Source organism: Podarcis erhardii (assembly GCF_964252035.2).
Source record: "Podarcis erhardii genome assembly, chromosome: 6".
NCBI classification, from domain to species: domain Eukaryota; kingdom Metazoa; phylum Chordata; class Lepidosauria; order Squamata; family Lacertidae; genus Podarcis; species Podarcis erhardii.
Window position 1 is genome coordinate 55,522,026 of NC_138510.1, and position 26,464 is coordinate 55,548,489.

The window sequence follows — 26,464 nt, forward strand, 5'->3', positions numbered from 1 at the left end:
ATTTTAATTATCACCATACCAGAAATGTACCAATACGCCAACAAACCTTAAGTTGTTAACCTATCGGTAAAAGAACCAACCACCTGAAATACTAAAAATACAGGTAACACTGAGAAGACAGCACATTTGTCCAGATTTTGTGGATAAATGACATTACCTTTCTCTAAGAGACAAGCAATTAAACATAGGAGTTGAGTAATACTTCTGCAGTTGTGGAGGTGCTGAATGCATTAGCAGTTGAGTTGAATGGAGCGGCCTACCAGGTATACTCGAAATCAAGTGCTCATTGTAACTGTGAGAAAAACTATGAAGGTCTTTATCAGAATGTGACCTGGTAGCCTGCCAGAAACAAAAAAAAAGAGGAGCTTAATTTTTAAGAAAGCTACATAGTATGTTTAACATTTTGGCTATACCTGAGTACTACAGTACTGAGTATTGCAGTCCAATGAAAACATTGTTTTTGCATATTAAAACTCTGAAGCAGCAGAAATAGCTAGAACACTACAACAAAGGAATCACAGTCCTTTGCATCCTAAATGCCATTTCTCAGGTCATCCACATATTTGAAATTTCCACTTCAGATTTTGAAAATTCTGGTGACTGCCTGAAGGATGTTTTATTTAATTTCTTCAAGGTAAGGGGTTGTTCCCAGCATATTTGTCTTATTAGTGCAAGGACTTCCATTTGCACAACAGGCCTTCCTCTCTTCTCCCTGTGCAAACCCCCACCCTGAACAGATGGAGAGCAAGCAGGGATAGAAAAGAGAGGGGAAGTTCCACTGCATAGGCAGAATTGTGCTAATGGGATGACTGTTGGATGCAACCCTAAGACAAAAGTGTTGGCCATATTTAGTATAATGTCACAGTAAATGAGATTCTACCAAGATTTAGATGCAATGAAAATGAAACAACATGCCTTCAAATAAAATCCCTCTTTGAGATTTAAACAATGAATGGCAGGATTGCCCAAGTCAAGAAAGGATATAGATTTTAAAACAGTGTGCTTGTCTCATGTTTAGGATACTCAAGGTGCCTAACTTCAACATATATCTAAAATAATCACATTATAAATACAGTTTAGCAAAAACAAAGCAGAAACCTCTCAGGCCACAGGCATGCCAGAATGTAAACATTTTGAGCTGGCATCCATCAGAGAGGAAGCCAGATAGAAGGATCTCCCAAAGTTCCACAGCCCTACGGAAGTGAAGCCCCTTGCCTGTGTTACTGCCTACTGAAATTTGGATGGCGCTGGAACACAGTAAAATGGCCTCTTCCATTGTCCTAGGACAGAGGACAAGAACGTATGGGAAGAAACAGTTCCTTAAATATTTTGGGTCCAAGCTGCTCAGGTCTTTTGAGGTGATAACCGACCCTTAAAATTGAGCACTTAAAATTGACTCAACTGTCAAGGAGATTGAAGTTTAGGCAGATACTCACTTTAGTCCAATCATCCCTGCCAAACTCCTCCAACTACACAATATTTTTACAATAAATGAGGGGAGCAGCTTTCACGACACCTTCACAAGCTGCAGTTGATGGAGCAGTTCTCCGAAACCAGCATGGAAATGCAGCAGGAAGGATCAGCACTTTTGTGCCTGTTCACTTGGTAGAAGGCACAGGGGTTTTTGTTTTTATTAGTCTGTTAGAGGGCTAGTAACCTGTGTTTTCATGCTGGCCATAGAGAACAGGACTTCTCCTCCATTGCCACCATGGAAACACAAGTGATAAGCCTCTTAGTAGGGAATAAATATTTTTGCAGGCTTATTCACAAGGCTGTCCTAAGAGCCACTATGCATGATGGTGAATTGATTGTGTCTAATAGATCATTTAGGCAGAAAGCCTAACCAAGTCTACTCAGAAGTAACTCCAACTGAATTCATTGGGGCTTAGTCCCCAACAAGTGGAGTTAGGATTGCAGCCTTAATTGTGAATCATCACCAGAATCCTCATTTATAAAGAGGTCACTGACACTGGCATAAGTCAGTGTCTAACGATCAATGCATGCAATGACATTTATCTTGAGAAGAGCTGGGACAGTCCTTTGAGTTAGGACTTGGAAAGTTGCAGCTGACAATACTTGGCTAGATAGATTCATCTAGGCAGCTTCAGATTTTACGTGTTCATTGTGGCAGTCAATTTTTCCTCACAATTTGTGAGGCTGTCATATTTTAACAACGCAAAATATAGAATTGTCAATGGTAAGGAAATAACATTATACAGCAGTAAGCCACTCAGCTAAGATAGTTTTACTCAACTCATCACATTCAGCTTTAATTATGCAACCTCCTTTTCAGTACTTACTTTTCGATTCTTGGGCCTATAACTGCCAAGAAGGGTAGGATCTAAAAAATAAAATAAGATAATGTCTAATTTGAAAATACGTGTCTTTGCTTTTATAGTGCACATTTATAATACCCATGTTCAAAAAGTCCCCAAAGTATTAGTCCTACTGCACTACCTTCAACTGCAACCTCTGAGAACTGTGGCTTGTTTGATTACCACATTAATGGTAACTGAGAACATAAACTGTTTGGACAGTGAAATAATTTAGAGTTTGGGACATAATTAGTTATTCAAACCAATGTATCAGTCTCTGGATGCGTGAATGCTTCAGCAGTGTAAAACACTTGGGATAAAACAAGATACTTCCATTCCACATAAGACAACAGCTTTTCTGGTTCAGTTTTTCTGGGATGTGTTAATCTTCCTTCCATTCTTCAAATGAAGCTCCTTACAAGAGAGCATCATTTGGGAAATGGACTAAATATTATCTTATAAGGATTTTTCAGGACCAACAGGAAGCAACTCCACAAAAGGGTCCCAGAAAATTAATAGGAAAAATAAGCACAATAATGTTTGTTCTAGTATCTAAGCTTTCCCTTTTACTGTCATGGGATCTTGTTAAGAGTTTTTCACCCCATGGCAGGTCTGTGTCCCCAGTGGAGAGAAGGATTCTTCCCCCCCCCCCCCGCTCCATGCTCTCCTACAGGCTGTTGTCATCTCTACTCCCTCACAGAAGCCTAAAAAAATCCCTGTCATCTTTTCTTTCCCACTCTGGGTCCTTTTAAGCAACAACCCTTCTCCCTTATAGTCCCACTGTAAGGCCAAGTCCCACTCTTCTGCATGTACATGCAGAGAGAGAATCGATTTCTATTCCCCTAGCCTCACCAACTCTCTCCAGGCCTCCTAAAAATTCACAGAAGATTTATTCTCCTTTTCCCCCAGGTACCCCAACTTCTAGGTGACCTCATTTGTTAACACCAGTTTGTTAACACAACTGAGCCTCTACACTGGAGCAGCTGGGAGGCAGCAGCAAAAATGAGCCAGCCGTATAAGACAGGCATAGGCAAACTCGGCCCTCCAGGTGTTTTGGGATTACAACTCCCATCATCCCTGACCACTGGTCCTGTTGGCTAGGGATGATGGGAGTTGTAGTTCCATCTGGAGGGCTGAGTTTGCCTATGCCTGCTATAAGTCATCAGCAGCATATTGCTAAAATCTCGCTGGAAGCAACCTAAAGCCAATACAGTACTAACAATCAAGAACAGTTTTACTTATTAGCTTACATTATTATTAGCATTTATATGTATTTCCATCCAATTTTCTGACCAAAATGCTGCTTACAGGTAAAAAAAACCACATATACAAAAATATTAGAAACGTTAATTTTTTTAATAATAATAAAAAAACCCTCATTCGTTTGTAATTATCACTTAACACAGCACAGAGGTAAAGAAGTCAGTTCACAACAAATAGCAATGGATTGGGTCTCTACTATAACAACTATTAACAGGTGTCACAGTATTAGGCTGCAATTCTTTACAACTGAGGTCGGGAAACTATGATCCTTGGGACTGTATCAACACCACACTGCCCCGCCCCCCCCCGCCGCCGCCCTGCTACACATTAATAGGTGGTATTAATTGACTTACATAGAAAAGGACAACTTGCAGTTAAAATGCATGAAACTAATTGGCTGCCTTAGTCCTAAGGTCTGAAATGTATGTATCAATAAAATAATGGGTCACCATATCAAGTAAATTTGTGGAGCAACAATTTGTGGACTTGTGGATCAACAAACAAAAAAGGTTGGGAATCACTGCTGTAAAGGATTGCACTGCAGAAAGAATTACATAGGAGCTCTTTTTCATGTTACTGTTAGGTTCATGGACCACTAGGTTAACACTGAAAGCCTGTGGACGTGTGGGAGAAATTCCTGTCCCAGCAACTGTCCATACTGGTATACAATAAAGTAACTCTGACATTTTTAAAAGATATAAATCTTGCTGCATGAACTCTTCTGGCATGACTGCAAGCTTGTGACATGGGAAAAAGCCATGCTGGGCAGCCTCCATGCCACTCAGCAGAACAGGGAGACACAGAAATTCTGGGTACTAGGAGAGTTAACATGAGAATGATGTGATACACCAAAGTTCAAGCCACACTGCAAACAAGGATGTGGATAATATTATCTTACGTGGAAAGGTTCTTCTCTCAAGCAGAACAGTTCACAGAGGGAAATTACGTTCCACCCCGGGGATGATCTACAAAGAAAAGGGCTCTCTTATCTGATGCTCTACCCTGAGACTCTTAAACAATAATTGAGACCTCGTTTTTGATCCCTAGAGACTATGACACACAAACAAAAATCCATATAAAAGTATGCACAAATGCCAAAAACCTAACAAAAATGTTTCAAAGCAGTATAGTGCCTTAATTGCAAATGAACATGACAGGTGGTAACACCGCGAGAGAACGCTATATGGAATTGCAATGGCTTTCAACACGGCTTTTCTCTAACAGGTTCCAACTCTAATCCATGGATTACTGGAAGCAACAGAGCAGATAATCCAAGGGGTGTAAATGGGAAATAAGAGATCATAAGCTCAGTGAGACTTCCTGAAAACACAGTCAGCAGTGAAGGCTGACTTTATAGGAGTATGGGGTTGTATTTTTAAAGTCAAGTGAGAGATATGAAACACAAAATGTCTAGATTGTAAGGAATGAGGCAAAAAGACTTGTAGACTCCCCAGTCAGGAAGAAGGTACATATCAACAAGGAATACACAAGTAGTATTTGCTCCTGTTAAAAAGCGAAGATCTTTTAGAATTATCTCATCACTAGCAATATTTACAAAAATGTGTTATGCTGTTACCAAGAATATAAGGAATCAGATACTATGTTAAAAACCGGATTTTTTTATGAACAGAGACAAAATTCAGGTCACTGTAGCAATTACACATTGTAAAATATAAACAGGTTTATGTCTATTATTGCACACATCTTTTGTATACAAAAAAAGTACTTACCATAGGTTGTCTCAGGCCAAGCGTCTTTTATATTGTCCTTAGGACGGCACCAAGTAAAAACATCAGGTGAAGCTGACAGCTGTTCTGGCTGAAAATTAAATAATTTTTAAAGTGTTTTATTTATAGTGTAAAATGTGTGTCTGTATGCAGTGACCCAGTTTGGACATACAAACAATGGTTTATTGTTCAATGCATGAGTGCTGGACTCGTGCACTCCTCCCTACCCTAAAGCCTTGCCGTAAGGTTAGTTTGCTTATGCTTCCATTGCTGTTTAATTGCAGCTTAGTTTTACATCTGAATCCTAAACTATGATTAATCTAAAGTATGGTTTATGGAAACAAGCCAGCTTCCTGGTTTGAAGTTGGCTTGCTTCCATAAGCTGCAGTTAAGACCAACCACAGTTTGTCTAGGTTCAGACATATCACGTAATTATGATTAGCTAAAAACAGAAGTGCAAGCTATTAGACTTCCAAATTCCCAGCTCTGCCAAATTATCTTTACCTAAGTTTGTCATACACACTTGTTTGTCATTATGTCTGAATAATGCCTTTTTAAAGTGTCTATTGAAAGAATCAAAGACATTACAATTTACACATTACATGATAGTTAGGAAAAAAATAGTTGGAAATCCATTGGATATACTTTCAAACTCAGAGATATGTGTGGCCTGAGGCCTTCATTTGGCCATGCACATCATGCTCCTGGTCAACAAAATCATGACATTGGACATTTCTCCAGATTTTTTATTTTTTTTTAGTTTTCCTCGTTTTACAAAAGTAGCCTAATTAAAACACACACACATAAACATAAGGGCTTTAGCCCTTTTAGAACTTTCAGCTACTATCAAGTAGAATTTATACAACCATTGTGCTATCCAGTGCAGTGGGAAAACAGACACACAAATAATTCAACATGGCACTCATGAAATAACAGGTTCTTTGTCAACTGCCAGCATCAACAAAAGAACTTGAGTAGTGCTTTATTTTACATTTAGAGCACTTAGGAGAAAATAAGCAGCCACAAAGAGAAAGAGCTGAATGAAAGGCTTCTTAGAGTAACTGTGAACAGCAAGATTTGCTCCTGGCTTAAATTGGAATTGTTGTAGGGCATACATACACGTCGAACTACAAATGGAGGTCTATCCGATTCTTTTCTGAAATCAAAAGGTCCTAGGTCTAGATGGGCCAGGCGTTGTCTAAGTTGCTGAAGCTCACACATTCGCCTTTTTGTGTAAGGAGATGGAGATCGAGAAAGAGAGGCTACTGTGGGCTGCTCATACGTTTTTGCTGCTAGGCACTGCCTGTTTCTCTCAAGTGAGGGAGGATTCTTTTTTGGTGATCTTATCTGTGGTGTTCCATCTTTGGATGAACGTTGCTGCTGGTCTAAGTTATCCTGAATTGAAGAGAGTCAATAAGAAAGAATGAACGGCTTCAGAGAATATGTCCTCACTATCACAGCATTCAACAATTATATTGCTTTTAACACACACAGTCTCCAGAACAAACTTCAAAACCTCAAGATCACACACAGCTTCGTTCTTGGAGGTGTCTCATTCTTCCCAGTCTCTGCTTCTCTTCTATTCTTAGTTCACCTGCCCTACAAGAACATTGAACCATCTTCCACCGCCTAGAAAAAAGAAACACTCTGATGCTCCTTTCAGAGGAGTTTCCTCCACCATTACAGTGGTACCTCGGGTTAAGTACTTAATTCGTTCCAGAGGTCCGTTCTTAACCTGAAACTGTTCTTAACCTGAAGCACCACTTTAGCTAATGGGGCCTCCTGCTGCCGCTGCGCCGCCACAGCACAATTTCTGTTCTTATCCTGAAGCAAAGTTCTTAACCTGAAGCACTATTTCTGGGTTAGCGGAGTCTGTAACCTGAAGTGTATGTAACCTGAAGTGTATATAACCCGAGGTACCACTGTACTGGCATTGGCCTACTCAATCAAGAACAGTGTATGGGTGGTGGTCCAAAGGGTGGTGGTTCAAGAAGGAGTATTTTGCCTTGCTTGCATATGCAGGGGTTGCATACACAGGAGTTGTCAAACATTTGGGGGGCCTTAAAATTGCAGATAAAGAGACTAGACCACAGAATGGTGAGGGCATGCCACTCCATTAATGGGTTAAAAAAGCACCCAAATAAACCACTGCTGCACTCACTCTCAGAGAACCTATTTGCTTCTCTCTTCTGTTCAGAACAAATGGAAAAGTGGATGTCTAGTCCTTCCTATCTATGAAATATGAGCATGTTCAAGGCAACATGTTCAGTGCAGAAGAAGTTAAGGGAGCGCCAACAAGAAGTAAACAGGAACAGCAAACAGTGTCTTGTGAATGGTGGACTTTTGAGGAGGCATATGATACCCAAGATCTTTTGCAGGCATCATAGGGGGTACTAGTGCCAGCAGGTTACCCTTAGAGTAGGGTGTCTAATGCATTTATCTATTATTATTATTATTATTATTATTATTATTATTATTATTATTATTGCTATAAAATATTACTTGCCTATCTTTCATTGCTAAATACTAAATTCTTGGGTAAACACAAATTCTTGTAGCTGCCACTTTTAGATTCACTTATTTGCAATGTTCAGGCTGCCTTTTACTGAACTTGATTGAAGATGCAAATCAAAATTTCTGAGAAACTTTCATAAGAGGAATTTCACCAAAAGAAACAATCTAGCTATCAATACCCAATCTAAAAATTAAAGTGCAGATAATTAAGTTATGCTAACCTGCTTTTGAGCTTTTTCTGAACGTAACAGGTTTTCAGAAATAAGACAACTTGTGAAAAACTTCAATTTTGGTGCAATTCCCTAGAAGAGAGACAATAATTGAACATCAAGCTCCAACTAAAGAGATAAAGGGTATCAAAGAAGTAAATGTCACCTACTGCAACAAACCATTCCTAATTTTAACAGTTTCCTTTGTTAATTTTAGCCTTTAATAAAGATAATTAGAAAAGACAGAACAGCAATGGTAAATGTCAAGAAGATAACATTTGCATTTCTGACAATTCAATTACTGATGATTATATTGCTTTTGTACTACAATTAAGGTCTGCCGTTTATTTCAACACATTGCTTTGTCAAAAGCATTTTAAAAGATTTTCATGGCATGTTACATATCACTAATTAAAAGTCAAGTATTGCTGTACAACCTTTACTCACATCACTTTCAAACTTTTTGATATGGACAATGGAGACATTATGATATCCTTTGTTTACACAAAACCTACATTTCCCCTGTTTGTTTGCCACATCTTAATGCTGGACAAAGGAAAACTAATTATAACAAACTCCTTTTACTTTTCCAAAAGTAAACACCCTGCCCCACCAGCAGTGAGGGCAACATCATGGTTATAAAAGAGAATATCAGGCCATGCCTGTCAACCAGAATGACAAGCTGCAGATTTTTGCATTTTCCTCCCTGTAGCAGGCAGAGGGTGTAGTCACTGGAAGAAATATGTGGCACAAGGAATACAGGGGAAATAGCATAGGATTTGCCATTTGTGGGGGAAATGTTTCCTCCCATTCCATTCCTGTTATTTGTGTCCAGTCTTTATCCTCACCCTATATTGTGTCCTTGCCCTAACTAGACTTATTGCAGGCAACTTGCACTGATATCATGTGAAACGAATTGCACCAAATGACCCCATATGAAGAAATGGGTGCTAACATGGAATTTCGTAGCACACTCACAACTCAAATAGGAATCTGCTGAACTAATAAAAATGTTTGCTAAAAGCAGCCATTCACCAAAGGATCTGTAGGTAGCCAATGAAATGCCATTTTTAAAAAGATACAATGAAGTGAAATCTATGTAATTATAGATCTGTCAAGATATATTTTGTTCCAAGTAAAGTAATGGAAATAATTGCAAAAGGTAGGAATGGCATAGAGAAAAAAAAGTTTTGTTAAGCAGCAGCAGCAGCTTGGCTTCTATAATAGGAGTCATTCCTCACTATTATGGGAAGTTCATATTGGTTCAGACTACTTATTCATCTAGCTCAGTACTGTCCACTCCTTAGTGTTTAGCTGGGTTTTAAAAATATTTTTGTTCAGGATTGCTTTTAATTAGTGTGTTGAATATAGTCTTATATACTGCTATGGCTTGCTGTGGTACATTGACTGAAATGTTGACATAACTGTGATTATATTGTTATTTTATATGGTTTTAAATACATTTCAACATTGTAAGCTGTCATGGGAAAATACTGTCTTTTGAATGGCAGCCAATAAATTTATTAGATAGATAAACAAATAAAATATTTGACCAACAGAAGCTTTCCAGGGTCTTGGGCAGAGGGATTTTCTATACTGAGAACCTTTTAACTGGAGATACCAGAGGAATCTAAAGAATGCATTCTGCAACTGAACTATGATTCCTTCACAGAAGGTCATTCTTGTTTATAGCATGTGGTGGCAATAGTCAAAAGCATATCACCCAACCAAGTCGCATAGCAACAAAATGTCAGAAAAACTCAATTCAAATAAGCAAGAGGAATTTTATGCCCTGTGAAACAAAATGTACTGCATAGAACAGTACAAATGGATCAGGCCTTAATTCAGCACATCTCTTAAACAAATATCCCCAAAGCCTGGACACTGAATCATACATTGTGATAATGTGAATATTAAATAATGCACATTGTATATGGAGCATAACAAAGTATTGAGCAATATTTCAGAGCAAAGAACAATTTCACCACTTACTGTAAAACCAAAGGCCTTCTTCATTAAAATTTCACGAGCGGACCCTCGTTGTCCAGTGATTGATTTAGGAGCAGGGAAAAGGAAATCTCTTGTATTTTCCTCGTAAGTGGCTAGAATTTCTCCAACTGAAAATAATAGTTATACATATGATTGGGGGGGGGGCAGATATCACCTGCTTTCTCTTTTTTATCAAATATAGGCAAGCCAGACTGTATACAAAAAGGATAGCCCAATCGAAGTTAAGCATTTTTGAATCCTACTAATTTCAATAGAAGAATTAAATACAGACCCATTTTTTCCAACTAAAACCAATGGGTTATATTCAACTTTATACATACCCACTGAAATCAATGGATTATCAAGTTCTGCCTTCAATAGGTCTACTCCCAATATGATTGACATGGAAAATTATCCTAAAGACCATTTAAGCAATTCTACTAGTTGTGCATTTGCCTTCTGAGACCATAGAACAGCAACATCATACAAGAACTGGAAAACCTGTTGCAGCAATGTTTCTAGATGATGGGTTGGGAACAGTATTAGAAACTTGATTCTTTCCACAGCCTGAGCTCTGTCTGTGTGTTTGTGTGCTGGGGGTATAAGTCAGATTTAGGGATGGGGTTTAAGTTTAAGTTACTATATCGCAAAAAATTAAATTCTAGAAATGAACACTATGAGACCTCATAAGAGAAAAGAATCATCTAAAAACCAGGTGTGGTGTTTTTTCCTTTGCAAAGATACAGGCCTTCAAAACATATTACACATATAAACACATAGATATACATAGGCATATATGTTTTATGGATAATAATGGCATTTTAAAAAGCAGATCAGAGCTATCAGAAAAAAGCAAAAAATATAAATCTAAACTGATTTTTTTAATCCATTCAAGAAAGCTCCCTGTTTAAAATTTATGGTCTCAAATCAGCAAAAAAGAGCACCTTGTCAAAACAATCGAGAGCAAAAGTGATAGAAGGTTATGTTGTGTATTGAACATAATTGGTTATTAGCAATGTCTGTGCCTGAGAAGGAATGTTGCTTGTAAGTAGATACTGAAAAATAAGATTAATTCCCAGTGCATGATTGGATAATTACATAAATAGACAACAGCTGCATGATTGGCAGTTCAGTTATCTATGTAAAATTTATTTTTATCAGATTAACCAACCTTACAACTACAAAATAGACTATCAAGAATTTAAAATACAAAACAAAATTCCACAATAAATCAAGTTTGAAACAATCTTTCAATTAAAAGTGCCAATAAAAGTAACCCAGATGCAGCAGAATGACACCTCAGACATCTGAAAATGGAAGCGACTCCTGGATCCAACCAAATGTAAACTAGTGATTGCCCTAAAAAAATTCAGCCCACCAACAAAACAGACTTTTGAAGGAGAAAGGCTTTTATAGCCTTCCTGAAACCCTGAAGAGTATTAGCCATAGGGATCTTATGAGGGAGAACATTACACTCTGCTCCCCCTTGCCCACATGCCAAGGCTCAGGTGGTCAAGACACTCAGTATGGCAATTCATCAGACATTTTACAAAAGTGATTTAGAAAGGCAGTTTCTAGTATATCTGTGGACTAAAATATAAATGCACCTGTGTAGGCTCTGCACATGAGGAAACTGCAGGGTGCAGATCATAGAATCATATAATTGTAGAGTTGCAACTATCCTATATGGGGATCAAACCTGCAACCTTGGCGTTATCAGCACTACACTCTAACTGAGCTATCATATGGACAAACACAGGGAGGTAGAAGGGAAGAGGCTATCATCTTCCCTGGTGTAAGGATAGTGTGTATTGTGATTCTATGCAACAGTGGAAGATCCACAGCTAAGGAAGGTTTATTATGCTGACTGTGATAATTATTAGTTGAGAACTATGCTGCTTGCAACCTAAGAAGCAGAGACCTCTGCGATATGTTAGGCATTCATGAAAATTTCTCTAAAAAGCTCCATAATTCATGAATTTATCAATACCTGGAGGAACAGTTTGTATTAATTCAAGTACTGTTGTGTCACCTAGAAAAAAAGAATAAAACTATAGTCAGAAGTTGCTTTGAGATGCAAACGAAAAGTGTTACACCAATTTAACTTTCTCTAACCTGAACAGAAAAGGTTTGCACAATTTTGATGAGGCAATGATTAGCAGAGATGGATAGTGGACACATTAAGGGGGAAATGGTAGTGAAGATACTAGTTTTTAGCTTGAAAGAGCAGATGGGTTGACTGCTCTGAGACTTAATATACTTTTATAGCTTATCATACATCAGATAATCCAGATACATATGGTACAACAGCTGCTTCCTGAGGTTGTTTAAGTGAAATCTTTATTCCTGCCATTTTGGAGGGGTAACAGGAAGAATGCCCTTTGCTGGTTGTTCAGTTGGCTGCTGTTTTCCACCAGTTAGACAGTACTGAAGCAGACACTGGACATGCACTATCTGAAGAAATAACATATGTAGATGTCATGGTACACAGCAGACAGTCAAAACCTCCTGCACCCCTAAGACTAATATTTGAGACACTGTGGCAGTATAACACCCTTGAAGTGTGAAGGTAGGCTCAAATCCTCTGGTGTTCTGATTACAATAAGTTTTGCTATCATAAGCATATGGCATAGATAATTTCCATATTTAGTGACATGTAATTCATAAAGTTGACACCTGCTCAATTAAAGGTAAAGGTAAAGGACCCCTGGTTGGTTAAGTCCAGTCAAAGGCAACTATGGGGTTGCAGCGCTCATCTTGCTTTTCAGGCTGAGGGTGCTGGCATTTGTCCACAGACAAGCTTTCTGGGTCATGTGGCCAGCATGACTAAACTGCTGGCACAACGGGGCACCGTGTCGAGTGCCAGAGCGCATGGAAATGCCATTTACCTTCCCACGACAGCAGTACCTATTTATCTACTTGCACTGCTGTGCTTTTGAACTGCTAGGTTGGCAGAAGTTGGGACAGAGATACCAAGTAGCAGTAGTAAATTGCAGCCTTCAAGTCAAGATTTAGCCTAAATCTTTCTCCCTTGTTTATTTAACATACCCCACCTTTCTTCAATCATGGATAGCTCAGTTGGTTAGAGTGTGGTGCTGATAACACCAAGGTTGCAGGTTTGATCCCTGTACAGCAGAGCTTTCCAAACTTTTCATGTTGGTGACACCCTTTTTAAACATGCATCAGTTCGTGACACAATAATTCAGTTCTATTAGCAAACCGGAGGTTAAACTAACCCCTTCCCAACCCCAGGAGGAGCGTGGAGAACATTCACATGGCACACCTACACACTGCAGCCGATACACTAACAGGTCCCGACACACAGTTTGGAAAGCTCTGCCACATGGGATTGCATATTCCTGCATTGCAGGGGGTTGGGCTAGATGATCCTCCAGATCCCTTCCTACTCTACAATTCTAAGATTCTATGAAACTTAATGAAGCATACATAGGTTTCCTAGGTGGTCTTGGCCCAGGTATGGGTCAGACCATGATCTGCACAGCTTCATCAAAATGACCATTTTATATTTCCCCAGAATTAAAAGATAACTTGAGCTTTTGTTAGGTTGCTTTCTTGTATTGTCTTTAATCTCTTTGCTATCCTATTTTCACTCTCTTTCTCTCTCATATTCAATAGTGACTAGTAATATTTTGTGTTTTTCGGGGGGAGGGGGCAGAGATTAGACTTATGACAAATCTCTGGAAGTGTGATAATGAGCAAAGGTTCACTGAATTTTAAAATTACAAAAGCACCAGTTATTCAAAAGATTATCAAAAATATTCCCAACTGGATACATAGCAATCCATAATTAAACTAATTCTATGGGTTTTCATCTAAAACTTAGTGAGATATTCCAATGAACACAAACACATTCTCATCTTAACTTAGGGTGTCTTTTGTTTCCTTGGCACACCTTACTTTGAAACTTTCTCTTTTATTTATTTTTTTGAGAAAGTGAATTTGACTTTATAGTATATTGCAACTGTCATTTTCTCATCATTCATAAAAAGCCATATTTTGGCTTTTTTCCTAATCTCCCATTGGCTTTTCATACTCTACACTTTAAAGTAATTTCATGCAAATAATATAATAGAGATAAAAAGTTTTTTAAAACCTACGTTCAAATAGTTCAACAAGGTCTCCTGGGTCAACTACATCAGTATATACCTAAAATGAAAATTTAAGAAAATGAAATGGAACAAGTTGGCCTCAGCTATAACAAGGACATAGAATATGGCCACCATAATTTCAAAAGGAAAGGAAAAGGAAAACTGCACTCATTTCTTTCAAAGAGAAAGCAAAAACCAAGATTCATAATTTGGCACAGAGACAAAAGCTTTTTCACAGAAATAACCCATTTTCCTCTCTGATTTTTGCCCTTTCCAGTATTACTTTAGTCATATGTTCAACCATAAATTACAGGAATGTAAATCTGTGTTGCTTTCAACACAATGGAAAAGCCCACTGCTTACTACCAAATGGGAGATGGTAGTCTTTATTGGTTACTTTATTAGGCACTTACTAATGAAGAGTAATGAGAGTATCAACTCACTTTTAGAGTGCATGATAAGATACACTTGTGAGAACTGACTTAAAGTGGTGTTAATTCTAGCAAGCTAGGCTGTATGGGCTGCAAAGACCCATGTGGGCGGGTGGTGCCATAAGCCATGATACTCATGAGTCAGAAAAACTGCCTGTGAATAGCTACCTTCACTGAACAGCAAACAAGCCAGGAGAATATGGATAATGCAAGACTGGGAAGGACTGACATATGTGAGAAGAGTTGTGAACTTGCAGCTCTTCTGATGTTAGACTACAACTCTCATTATCCCTGGTCAATTGGTCATGCTAGCTGGCGATGTCGGAAGTTGCATCTCAAGAACATGTAGGGGTCACACTCATGCCCTACAACCATTCTTGAATCAACTTATTAACTGTAAAATACGCAGTTTCCAACCTAAATATCAATTAACACTTGAACCCAGGAACTGAGTTCCCATGTGGGTGGGCTTCCCTGTTGACTTCAGTGTGAAGTCAGACATGTATGAGTAACAGGAAACTGTGCACAGGGCTAACAATAAACAGTTAAGGCAGAGAGGAAACCTTTGTTCATGCGACTGTATGTACATTGCATTTTCCATCCATGTAAGTAGTGCTTAGATCAAAATGCCAGAAATGCACTGAATGTCATCCCCAGGACACGATGAACATTTACCTTTTCAAATATCAGTTTTTCATTAAATAGAAGGGGAAATATTGCACGAACAGACGATGTCTTCTTATATTGTCCTAGAATGCGGGCACTGATGTAAAGGTCATCTTTGGCTTTCAGGGTAACTCCCGGACATGTTATCTGGAAGATCAATGTTCAATTATGTCACAAAATTTGTATAGCTACTTGATGCCAACATGGGGTTGCTGCTGAAAAAACTGCATCCCTATATTGAATTCTCTGTCTGCCCCTGCTCAGCATCTTTGGCTGCAGCTGCCACAGGCAAGGAAATGAAGCATATCATAATGTCACCACATTAAGTATGTCTACACAAACTTCTATCGATATAATGCAGTAATTTCATATAGTTTTGTTTCAATTAAAAAAGAAAGAAAAACATATTTCTACATGTTACATGAGAGGGGGAAAACTAGATATGGCGATGCTATTTTCAGGAGCAGCCCTGTTTCAAAGAGTGCAGTCTGTATTGAATTTTTAGTTCAAGCTTGGAGAAAAATGAAACCAATATTGAAATGCATGTTTATTTATTATTTACATTTATAGATCACCCTTCATCCAATAGGATCCCAAGGCAATGAACACACAAGATAAAACAATAAAACAATTTCAGCATAATTAAAGCATCACATTACACCAATACAACAGCTCAGCAGCTGCATTAGAATCATCAATTCCACTCACAGACGTTTCAAATGACTGGGTGAAAAGAAGTGTTTTAAGCAGTTTTCTAAAAGTCATAAATTATGGGGGGGGGGTCAGGATGGGGACAGCTGGATGCCCGGGGGGGTGGGGTGGAAGTTCCACCAGCAGATTGCCACCACAAAGAAGGCTGTGGATCCCACCTGCATCACTGTAAAAAGGCCCTTTCAACCAGGGAAACTGCAAGATCTTACACCACCAAACTGCAGAACTCAACTTGGCAGATATGGGTGAGATGTTCCATCCAAGTAATCAGGCCCTAACCTATTTAGGGCTCTACACATTAGAGTCAACACCTTGAATTGGGCTGACCGGCAGAAAGAGAGCTGGTACTAGAGTGTTAAATGATTGTTTATCCACAAACAACTCCCAACCCATGCAGTCACATTTTGTGCTGGCTGCAGCTTCCACATTGTCCCCAGAGGAAGTCCCACATATAGCATATTACAGTGGTTCCAATGGCATCGTATCAGAGCACAGGTCACTGTGGTCAGCCTATCCCTGACACTCCTAAGCACTGAAGCCTCCTGGGCCTGAAGTTAGTACCTGCTGCTTCAGGTAGAAAGAGACTCCATCTAGAACTGGTTCTCTCCCCAGTTCTCAGACATGAAAACCATTACAGTGGTACCTCGGGTTAAGTACTTAATTTGTTCCGGAGGTCCGTTCTTAACCTGAAACTGTTCTTAACCTGAAGCACCACTTTAGCTAATGGGGCCTCCTGCTGCCGCTGCACCGCCGGAGCACGATTTCTGTTCTCATCCTGAAGCAAAGTTCTTAACCCGAGATACTATTTCTGGATTAGTGGAGTCTGTAACCTGAAGCATATGTAACCTGAAGCATATGTAACCCGAGGTACCACTGTATTGTTGGGCTTGAAGGGGGAAAGTCCCCCAGGATCATGGAGACATATGTCATGGGGCATCCCAACATTTATTTGGGGATTCAGGGTCATATAAACTTTACTTTGGAGTTCAGAGAAAGATGAACTCCACTTCTCTTTTTCGTGTTCCAAGCTTTCCAGCAAATAAAGAACAGGAAACAAGTAACCATCATCATGAACAAAGTTACAGCTTGTGGTTTGTCTGGAGTGAGACACATGCCCAGGTTTGAACAGCACACTAAGTCAAACCATGGCTTAGCTCACAGCAGTACAACCGCTGGAGGACAGGAGAAAGAGCAAGTCAACCATGATCTTTTCTCTGGGGAACCTTCACGTTCACACTAAGCCATGATTTACCCAAGTATTACATGCAAAACTTATCACTCCTGCAAGTATTTTAGCAGCTGATTAACTGCATCCAGCACCAGATGTGCCCAACTCACATTCCACACAGGGATTGGTGCAGAGTTTGCGCAAAAAGCAAAACGCTGGCGTCTAATTGGTCAGGAGGAAATGGAGAGGAGGAGATTTAATCTAACGGTTACTGAAGCATTTCAGGAAGTTTGGGGGGTGGGGAGGGATGAAGAGGGAAAATGAAGTTTCCAGGTGTACTCGAGAACCTCAGTCAGTAGAAAGGGGAAAAGAAAAAGTTGGATGGGGCAGGATTTTAGAAACAAATCAAAGAAAACCACGTTTTCTGATTGGGCAGCTTTGCTTGTAACAAATCCACCAGCGACAGCAAGTGGGTCACAGACCAGGCGCATCAGTCTTAACAAGGATTCATGCAGCGGGTCCACCAGCCTCCCGATTTCCGCCAACACCGTTAGGAGGAATTAAAAAACCCCTGCCAGGATTAAGTCAAGAGTGCCCCCCATCTCGCCCCACTCTCAATATTGGGGGGAGGCTTTTTATTTCGTCTTAAAGCAAGAGTGGAAGAACCTGAAGGCGAAAGAGCAGTCCCCCAAAGGAAGAAAACTTTGAAGGCTCCCCCAAATCGCTTCCTCCAGGTCTCTCCCGTAGACACCGAGGCGCCCCCTCCGCCCTGGCATCTTGGCCCCCGTTCCCGGCCCCCTTTCCCCTCTCGCATTCTCCGTGTCCCACCCAGAGGCCACCATCTTGCCCCCGCCGCGCGCGCTTAACCCTTTCCCCGCCGCCTATTTCGCCTCACCGAGCGGATCTGCAGCTCCAGAACGCAGAGGAAGCCCTTGCTTGGCGACATTATGGGGAAGGAAGAGGAGGGCGGCGGCGGCGGCGGCGGCCCCACTGTCCCACGCGCCGGGCGGGGAGGCACGGGGTGGAGAGGTCGGAGAAGGGGACCTTTCGGTCCCCACACAGGACGCGCTGCACAACTAGGCCCCGCCCGCCCGCCGGCCCGCCGCCCGCCCTGGACGGACTCGGTAACTATGGCAGCCGGAACGCTAACGGGGCCCCTGAGGGTGGGGAGGGGGCGTGGCTAACGGAACCCTCGCCGCTTTGAAAAGCAAAGAGGGATTTTGAAAAGGAAAAAAATAATTAATTCAGAGCCCCCGGCGACCGTCACTTCCGGTTCCGATTGCAGCGCTTGGCTTCCTCCATGTAGGGGGCGAGAGTGGTGAAGTAAAGAGGGATTATTTATTATTATTATTTTTAAGGAAAAGCTCACATGGCAGATGTGTGTGACAAGGGAAGGTCGAAACACCTGTATTTCATTGAGGGCGACGTTTTGAATCCATTATCTACCTTTTAAACGTGTGTTCTTGTAACTGTCTTGGGACTTTTGGGTGATGGAAGGATGGTAAATACCCGAAGGAAACAAAGGCCGAGATTGATCAGTTTATTGGGTTCCCCTACATAGAAGCGCTTTAAAACGTATTGCGTAGTGAATCTTCTGCAGGGCCTGTGCAGAACCTTCTTTTTTAAAAAAAAACCTGAGGTGGACCAGAAAATTGTGCCTAACCCCGTGGCTAACCTGTGGCTTCTAAACCAACTCCCATCTTGCCCATCCAGCACAGTCCATGGCCAGCAATGTTTACAGGGTTGTCCTGTAGCCCCCACTGTTTTACTTCTTTATTTCATTTATTTAACAAAATTAGTATACGACTTGCTTGTAATAAAACCTCTAAGTGGACTACAGGAATATAAAATAAAAGTACTAAAATGTGGATAGATTCCTCCAAGTTGGTAGGCCCACCACCTGCCTCCTTGATCCGTGCCCATCTTGGCTGATTAGGGAGTGTCCAGATGTTGTGCGGACCCCCTTGGTTGAAATTAGCAATTTGTCCCTTGACACGGGGACATTCCCAGGGGAACTGAAGGAAGCAGTAGTGTGTCCACTCTTAAAGAAAACTTCATTAGATCCCTTAGGCCTATCCAATTACCGCCCAGTTTCAAATCTTCCATATCTGGGTAAGGTAATTGAGAGAGAGGTTGCTGAACAGCTTGGTAGGTTTCTGGAGGAAACATCAGCTTTAGATCCATTTCAGTCCGGTTTCCGTCCTGGTTTTGGGACCGAGACGGCTCTTGTTGCCCTAACAGATGATCTCCGCAGACAACTGGATCGAGGCGGGTCAGGACTGCTGATCCTTTTAGATTTGGCCTTTGACATGGTCGATCATGATCTTCTGGACCACCGCCTCGCAGACGTGGGGACACAGGGCATAGCCCGGAACTGGCTGTGCTCTTTTATCTCTGGTCGGGGACAGAGTGTGGCATTAGGGAGGGAAATGTCGCTCCATTCCTTGGTGTGTGGAGGGCTGCAGGGCACAATTCTCTCCCCGATGCTTTTTAACATATTTATGCGCCCCCCTTGCCCAGATTATCCGGAGCTTTGGGCTGGGCTGTCACCAGTATGCTGATGACACTCAGATCTATCTGCTGATGGAAGGCCACACCGACTTGGCCCCGAACACACTGACCAGATGCTTGGAAGCTGTGGCTAGATGGTTTCGTGGGAGCCGATTGAAACTAAATCCTTCAAAGACAGAGGTCCTATGGCTGGGTCGGGATGGCATGGGGATGGGGGACCAACTCCCTTCTCTTGCGGGGGCCCAATTAGTGCCATTGCCTTCCGTTAAGAGTTTGGGTGTAATCCTTGACGCCTCCCTTTCTATGGAGGCGCAAGTTACAGCAACAGCCAAGGCGACATTTTTCCACCTTCGCCGCATCAAGCAGTTGGTCCCTTACCTTTCCCGCCCCGACCTGGCCACAGTGATCCATGCGACGGTCATCTCCAGGCTTGACTACTGTAATTCGCTCTACACGGGGCTGCCCTTGAAGCTGTCCCAGAAACTCCAGCGGGTACAGAATGCTGCAGTGAGGCTCCTCACGGGGTCTCTGCCATGGGAGCATATTCACCCAGTGCTTTTCAAACTGCACTGGCTCCCGGTAGAGTACAGGGTCAGATTTAAGGTGCTGCTTTTGACCTTTAAAGCCCTTCACGGCCTAGGACCCTCGTACCTACGAGACCGCCTCTCCCAGTATGCCCCACGGAGAGCCTCAAGGTCCATAAATAGCAACACCCTAGTGGTCCCGGGCCCTAAGGAAGTTAGATTGGCTTCAACCAGAGCCAGGGCCTCTTCAACTCTGGCTCTGGCCTGGTGGAACGCTCTGCCTCATGAGACCAGGGCCCTGCAGGATCTGATTTCTTTCCGCAGGGCCTGTAAGACAGAGTTGTTCTGCCTGGCCTTTGGCTTGGAGCCAATTTGATTCCCTCCCTCTCTTTCTTTTTTTCTTTCCTTCTCCTCCTGCATTGAGGGTACATTTTATTTTAATGTTGTAATATTTTAATGTTGTATTTTAATTTTGTTTTTAAGTTTTAATCATTCAACTTGTTTTTATTATTGCTTGTAAGCCGCTCTGAGCCCGGCCTTGGCTGGGGAGGGCGGGGTATAAATAATAAATTATTATTATTATTATTATTATTATTATTATTATTAAAATTAATGATTATAAAACCAGTTAAAAGCAGGGATTAAAAATCATTAAAGAGATGGAGTTCCGGTGGGATGTCAATAAATAAATAAGCTTGCAGACCTCACGAAAACTGCCGCTCACCGGTCGTTAATCAAATCTATCCGCTGAGTTATGCAGACCTGCGTTACAAACAGCTGGCACTCTTGCTGTGTGGCAGATGCTGAGGTAGAGGCGCTACATATGCAGGAAGAAATCTCTTGGAGTTGGCACAACACTTTGGGCTTTTAATTATCAAAGTAATTATTCCGTCTCCGAATATGAATTTTCAAAGTATCCTACACTCACAATAGATAAATTATATTTTAAAAGGTCATAAAATACAACCAGGAAACAAGGAAGATATCAGAAAAAACCATAAATTTACTAATAAAATCTCTAATTGTAGAGTTGGAAGGGATCTCAAGGGTCATCTAGTCCAAACTCTTGCAATGCAGGAATCTCAGCTAAAGCATCCATGACAGATGGCCATCCAACCTCTGTCACATTTTAGTGCCTTTGAATCGCAACTGCAAAGACCCTTTCCCCAGATTGCTCATCTTGCCTAAGGGCAGTAGTACCCAAAAGCCTCAGATTATTACCTTAATAGTCAAACAGGTTGGTGTGGGAGCAGGGAGTCTTTTGGGTGGATTAACAGCTGCATTTGGGCCAACTGAAATTTCTTTGAAATATCAGAGGCATCCCTACATACAACACATTGGAGCAGACTAATCTGGATGTTGTCTGGGATAACTTGCCAAGGGGTCAGGGCTGATGTTGGCAAAAGGCACATGGTGCCTCAGATGCATATTGGTAATCAAGAGAGAGGTAGCTCTAAACTGCACCCTTAAGCTGCAAACTGGATCCTTTAGGGGAATTGGACTCTCATCATTGGCTGGGGTTGATGGGAGTAGGAGATCAAAAACATGAGGAGGACCAATAGTTCCTTAACCGTGTTTTAGGGGAAGTCACCTCACAGGTCAGGTAAGCACAAAACATGATGTGTACCTTACTATACTGACATGGTAGCAATTGTGGGGCCCAGGTCCAGCCCTCTATTTCCCATTACTCATTAGCATTCTCATGAAAACTGCTTACTGCACTAGTTGAAACAGAAATGCTTCACTATTTTCAAATGAAGCAGCCTCTGGTGCCAAAAACACCTTTTATATAAGAAGTAAGTTGTCAACATTTCTTCTCCCACACCTGTCCATGCATTTCTTTTACACTTATGCTTTGTGTGCCACTACTGTGTAATATCTGGCAATGGTGGCTGCTGAAAGCCTCAATATTGCTGCTGCCTGTTCCTCACTACCTTGCACTGAGTTTGAGCTCCATTGTGTTTATTCATATCTTGCAAATAAACTGTGCTCTTATGTTCCATCAAGTGGCTAAATCAGCTTTTCCCCAAACCAAAGTCCTCCAGATGTTTGGACTACAACTCCCCATTATTGAACTAGGACCTGGTGGACCAGCATTCAAATCCCCACTTGGTCATGAAGGTCACTTGGACCAGTGACTGCCTTTCAGCCTAACCTGCCACACACGATTGTTGTGAGAATTATATGAGGAGGGGGAGAGCCACCACTGTGAGCTTGGAGAAGAAGGTGGGATATAAATACAATAAATAAATAAATTGACATTCTTGACCATTGGCAATGCTGGCTTATGAGAGTTGTATTCCAATGCATCTGGAGGTTGGTCTAAATAATAAGAAATGCAGTAGTGGAGCATACATTAATTATTGTGCCCTACATACTGCTGTCTTTACTAATAGTGAATACTGCACTCAATGAGATTTAGCTGAGTGCTGATCATCCACTACATCCTACATTTTGAATTATTTGTATAATCCAACATTCCTAAACCTGATACTCTCCAGAGGTTTTGGACAACTGCCATCATCCCTGACCATTGGCCATGCTGGGGCTGCTGCTAGATAGGGAGTCCAACAACAACTGGAGGGCATCAAGTTGTGGAAGCCTGATGTAAGCAAAAATGTGCATATCAATTTTCCTTAGATGCTGGTACAAAAGTGAAAAATTATTCCTGTCGGTTTAAACTCCATGTTTGCCTGTTTACTTGTAGTTTAGTACATTTCTTTGTAAGTGCTAAAGCCCTCAACAGAAAGCAAAAATCTATGAGACTTGATGGACCATTTGTCTTATCTTGGATGGCATTTCATCTGTTCATCCCTGATTAATTAATTACCGGATTAATAGTACATTTCACAGTAACCAAACTGCAATTTGTACAAATTTGTTTAGTCAAGGGAAGAAGCCAAAAACATTAAAATGAAACAATCCAACAAAGACAGGCAGAATGTTATAAGAAAAGAGATTATAACTAGCTCTAGTGGGAGCAAAATGAATCACATTATCAAAGTGTAATGAAACAGGGAAGGTAGAATGATAGATTATAGATGAGATTAGAGGACGGAGATTACCTAAGGGTTTTAGAAGAATTCACAAACTGTATTTTTACACAATCTTTTTGCTTTAGCACAAAAGGAAAGAACTCATGTTTTAGAATACACTGATATTCTTTGCTCACATAGAGACCATGTTCACGTTGTGTTCCACATTCGCATATTATATTATACATTCATCACTCGGCTGAAGGGACATCAGCCCCCCATATTGGACTATGTATATCTTAAAACTGTTGTGAGCAGCAGTCTATGCACATATTTTCACTTCATAAATGCTTCAGGTTCAGCAGAGTGTATTCAACCGTGAGGGTGATTAATATTATAAAGCAATCCAGATGTGGCCCTCCAGATGTTATTGGACTCCAATTCCAAGAAGCCCTTACCTTTGGCCATGGTGACTGCAGCTGATGGGTGTTATAGTTCAGCAAAATCCAGAGGTCCACAGGTTCCCCTTTTCTGTTGTAAAGCATCGAAGCCATAAACATGAGATATGAATGTGTGTTGGCTGGGTAATCACACATACTGTGTGAATTAATGAAAAACACAGTTACTCAGCCATTATCACTCATTTGCACTATCTGTCATCTATTTACTGCATTTACATAATATAGTATAATGGAGAAGGGGAGGGAAAGAGACAAAAGCATTCAATATTTTGATCATCACATATCTGGAAATTTGAGTCCTATTTATATTCAGATGAAGGTTCTTGGAGGACAGACAGTAAATTGAAACTAACAGAAGATTCATCACAATATGACATTTCCCTGTAATTTTTCAGTGGTTCCTCGTTAAGTGAGCCAGGCAAGGCAAAATCAAGACACAACCAATGAAAGTTCAATCACTGAGATTGAGCTGTCGCTTCCTATGGTTGCATCTTGGTTTTGCCACTTGGAATGCATTTGTGAGTTTATGGAACAATATCAGGGAAATGTCACCTCATGATATTACAGTATTTCCCTCTAAAAGTAGAGTACATGAACTTATCAGATAACCAGTTTTTTGCAATGGGGGTTCTGCTCTGCACAGGCAAAAGCATTCCTGGATTGACTTTATACTTGCCAAATGTTCAACGTTATGATGGGTGATGTTTCTCTGGATTTTATTATATATAATTGTCATCTGTACAGACTCGCCACAAAGACATATTGGAGCCTACTGCAGGACCCTTGTTAGAGAGCACTCAATCACATGTGTCAAGAATATTGAACCTATTTTACTACTTTTCCTTTTCCCCATAGACATAGCAGCTTTTCACTTGCATGCAAAAAAGTAAAGAGGTGAACTGAAGGACACACTATTAGGATGTGGTCCTCCTGTAATATTGGGGGGTCATAAAACTCTGACTGGCAGGCTTACGGTAATTTGGCCCAGCAGAGGCCATAATTTAGCCTGCAAACTATTTTTACCAAAACATGCTTAGTAGCCTCATTCCACCATATGTGGGGCAGGTACAGTCGAACGATCAGGAGCCTATGTGAGCTCCCAATGGTCCCTTTGCAAGAGGGGCTCCATGTCAGTGCCAATCAGCTGATCAGCACCGACAGAGAGACGCCCATGGATCAGCTGCACTAGTGAATTGGGAATTCCCCAGTGCAATTGAGAGAGCTCTGTTTTGAAGCAATTTGCATTGAAAGTGCTTGCTACATCAGAAACTCTGCAAAGGAAAAATATATTAATTTCAGCAAACATTTTCAAAGCAAACCACACGAACGGAGCATGCGTCTTTGAAGGCACGCTCCCCCTGCCAATCAGCTTTCAAATGTGCATACTCTATTAGTGCAAAGCAGTTTTCTTGCTACAATGGGGTGGGGGTGGAGAAGTTCCATTTAAAATTACCCATAATGGGAGTCATGTGGCACCTTGGAAACTAACAGGTTTATTCTGAAGCGAGCTCTAGTCCACCATAATATATCTGCTTGCCTTTATGACACCACAGATCTCTTTTTTATTAGTCTTGTTTTTATGTTAGTGTCTCTTCATCATACCTATTGGTAGACTGGTCCAGTGATATATGGACTTTAGTATACATAGTTTCAAATGCATTTTAAGACCAGCTTTGGGGTGGGGAATGAATGAAGGTACTGGGTTGAAAATATTACAATAAAATCACAGAGAGACCCAGTTCTCATGGGACAGAGCTCCCTTGATGGCAGCAAATGGTGGATCCAGACAAGGCTAAGCAGTGGGGTGCCTCTGCTGCATCCAGCCCCTTCCAGTATGGCAGACTGAGGGTTTGGACTGGTGTGCCTAGGGCACTGAATATACACTGAGTATAAAGAGAAGAAAGTGTGGGAGATTTAAGCAGTCAAACCTAACAATGCATATTTGCTAGCTGGTATATGAAGGGCCACGACTGGATCTAATGGTCAGGGGTCCCTTTACCTTTACCTTATATGAAGGGGTTAAGGACCACAGGGTTCTAATTGAAAGAGTAGGCTAGTTAGGTCACGCCCCCTTTTCTCCTGAAAGGGAGGAAGTAAAGACTGTTTCCTGTCCCTTCCTTCTCATCTCTCTTCACTGTGTGCCGTGCAGGTGGGTGTGTCTCATCTTGGTTACCAACCTCAGGCACATTGTTGTACTGTAGTTCTTCCCAAGTATTTTACCTGCATTATTTTATTGCTGCTGCAGAAGGAAAATGCATGCCAGAAACTGTAAGTATTTTAAACTTACTTTGTTGGTATGTTGTTTGTTTATTGAAAAAGGCATAAAAAGGGGGTTAGCTGCTTCACACAGCTGAACACAATAAGTAAGGTTTAATAACCTGTATTCCTACACTTCACTAAACTGCTTAATGATGGGAATTAAATTCTTCTGTGGGCTTTCTCCCACCAGAAAAATTGCAAAGCCCTGTATTTTGAAAACAGGGACCAGCCGTTTTCCTTTGTGTTCATCCACACACGTGGGTCTCTAGAGTTTTAAATATAACTAATATATCCTCTTACCAATTTCCATATCAGGAAGGTGGGGGGGGGGGAGAAGTGGGTTAAAAAAACAACAGTGAAGCAATGCAAAAGACTGTAGTAGGTGTGCTACAGTACTATGTGGAGCAGAACACAAATGAATATGGCGTCCAAGCATATGGGTAAGATTCAATCAGTGTGTGAGAGAGACCCATTTCCAGCTAGAAAGAATGAGATCGATAATGTATACAAACGCCTAAAGAGGGGAAATTACTTTCTGCAGTCAGCTAGAGACCATATACTATAATATCAAATTTGTTTATTAATTCCAATTCAGCAGATTCATGTTGAAGCGGGGGGGGGGGGGGGGGAGA

The 26,464-nt window shown here is 41.0% G+C and overlaps 1 protein-coding gene and 1 long non-coding RNA gene across 3 annotated transcripts in view; one reads left to right on the plus strand and one right to left on the minus strand.

Annotated features, from left to right (window-relative positions):
• SPATA6 (spermatogenesis associated 6) overlaps positions 1-18,189 on the minus strand; it is a 30,935-nt gene extending 12,746 nt beyond the window's left edge. For both annotated transcript variants that reach the window (XR_014158151.1, XM_081868276.1), the window contains exons 1-10: positions 17,998-18,189; positions 15,233-15,370; positions 14,136-14,184; positions 12,008-12,049; positions 10,021-10,145; positions 8,041-8,121; positions 6,425-6,700; positions 5,309-5,396; positions 2,301-2,341; positions 158-339 (exon numbers count right to left, since the gene is read on the minus strand). Coding sequence is in view for 1 of the 2 variants with exons in the window: in XM_081868276.1 (XP_081724402.1) it covers positions 158-339; positions 2,301-2,341; positions 5,309-5,396; positions 6,425-6,700; positions 8,041-8,121; positions 10,021-10,145; positions 12,008-12,049; positions 14,136-14,184; positions 15,233-15,370; positions 17,998-18,048 (1,073 nt within the window). In the remaining variant the exon portion in view is untranslated. The remainder of the gene's footprint in view (positions 1-157; positions 340-2,300; positions 2,342-5,308; positions 5,397-6,424; positions 6,701-8,040; positions 8,122-10,020; positions 10,146-12,007; positions 12,050-14,135; positions 14,185-15,232; positions 15,371-17,997) is intronic.
• Positions 18,190-18,313: 124 nt separating this feature from the next.
• On the plus strand, positions 18,314-25,834 carry LOC309345308. Its single transcript, XR_014158172.1, has 3 exons — positions 18,314-18,425; positions 23,969-24,091; positions 25,723-25,834. It is a non-coding gene; the product is annotated as an uncharacterized lncRNA (long non-coding RNA).
• Positions 25,835-26,464: the final 630 nt, after the last annotated feature.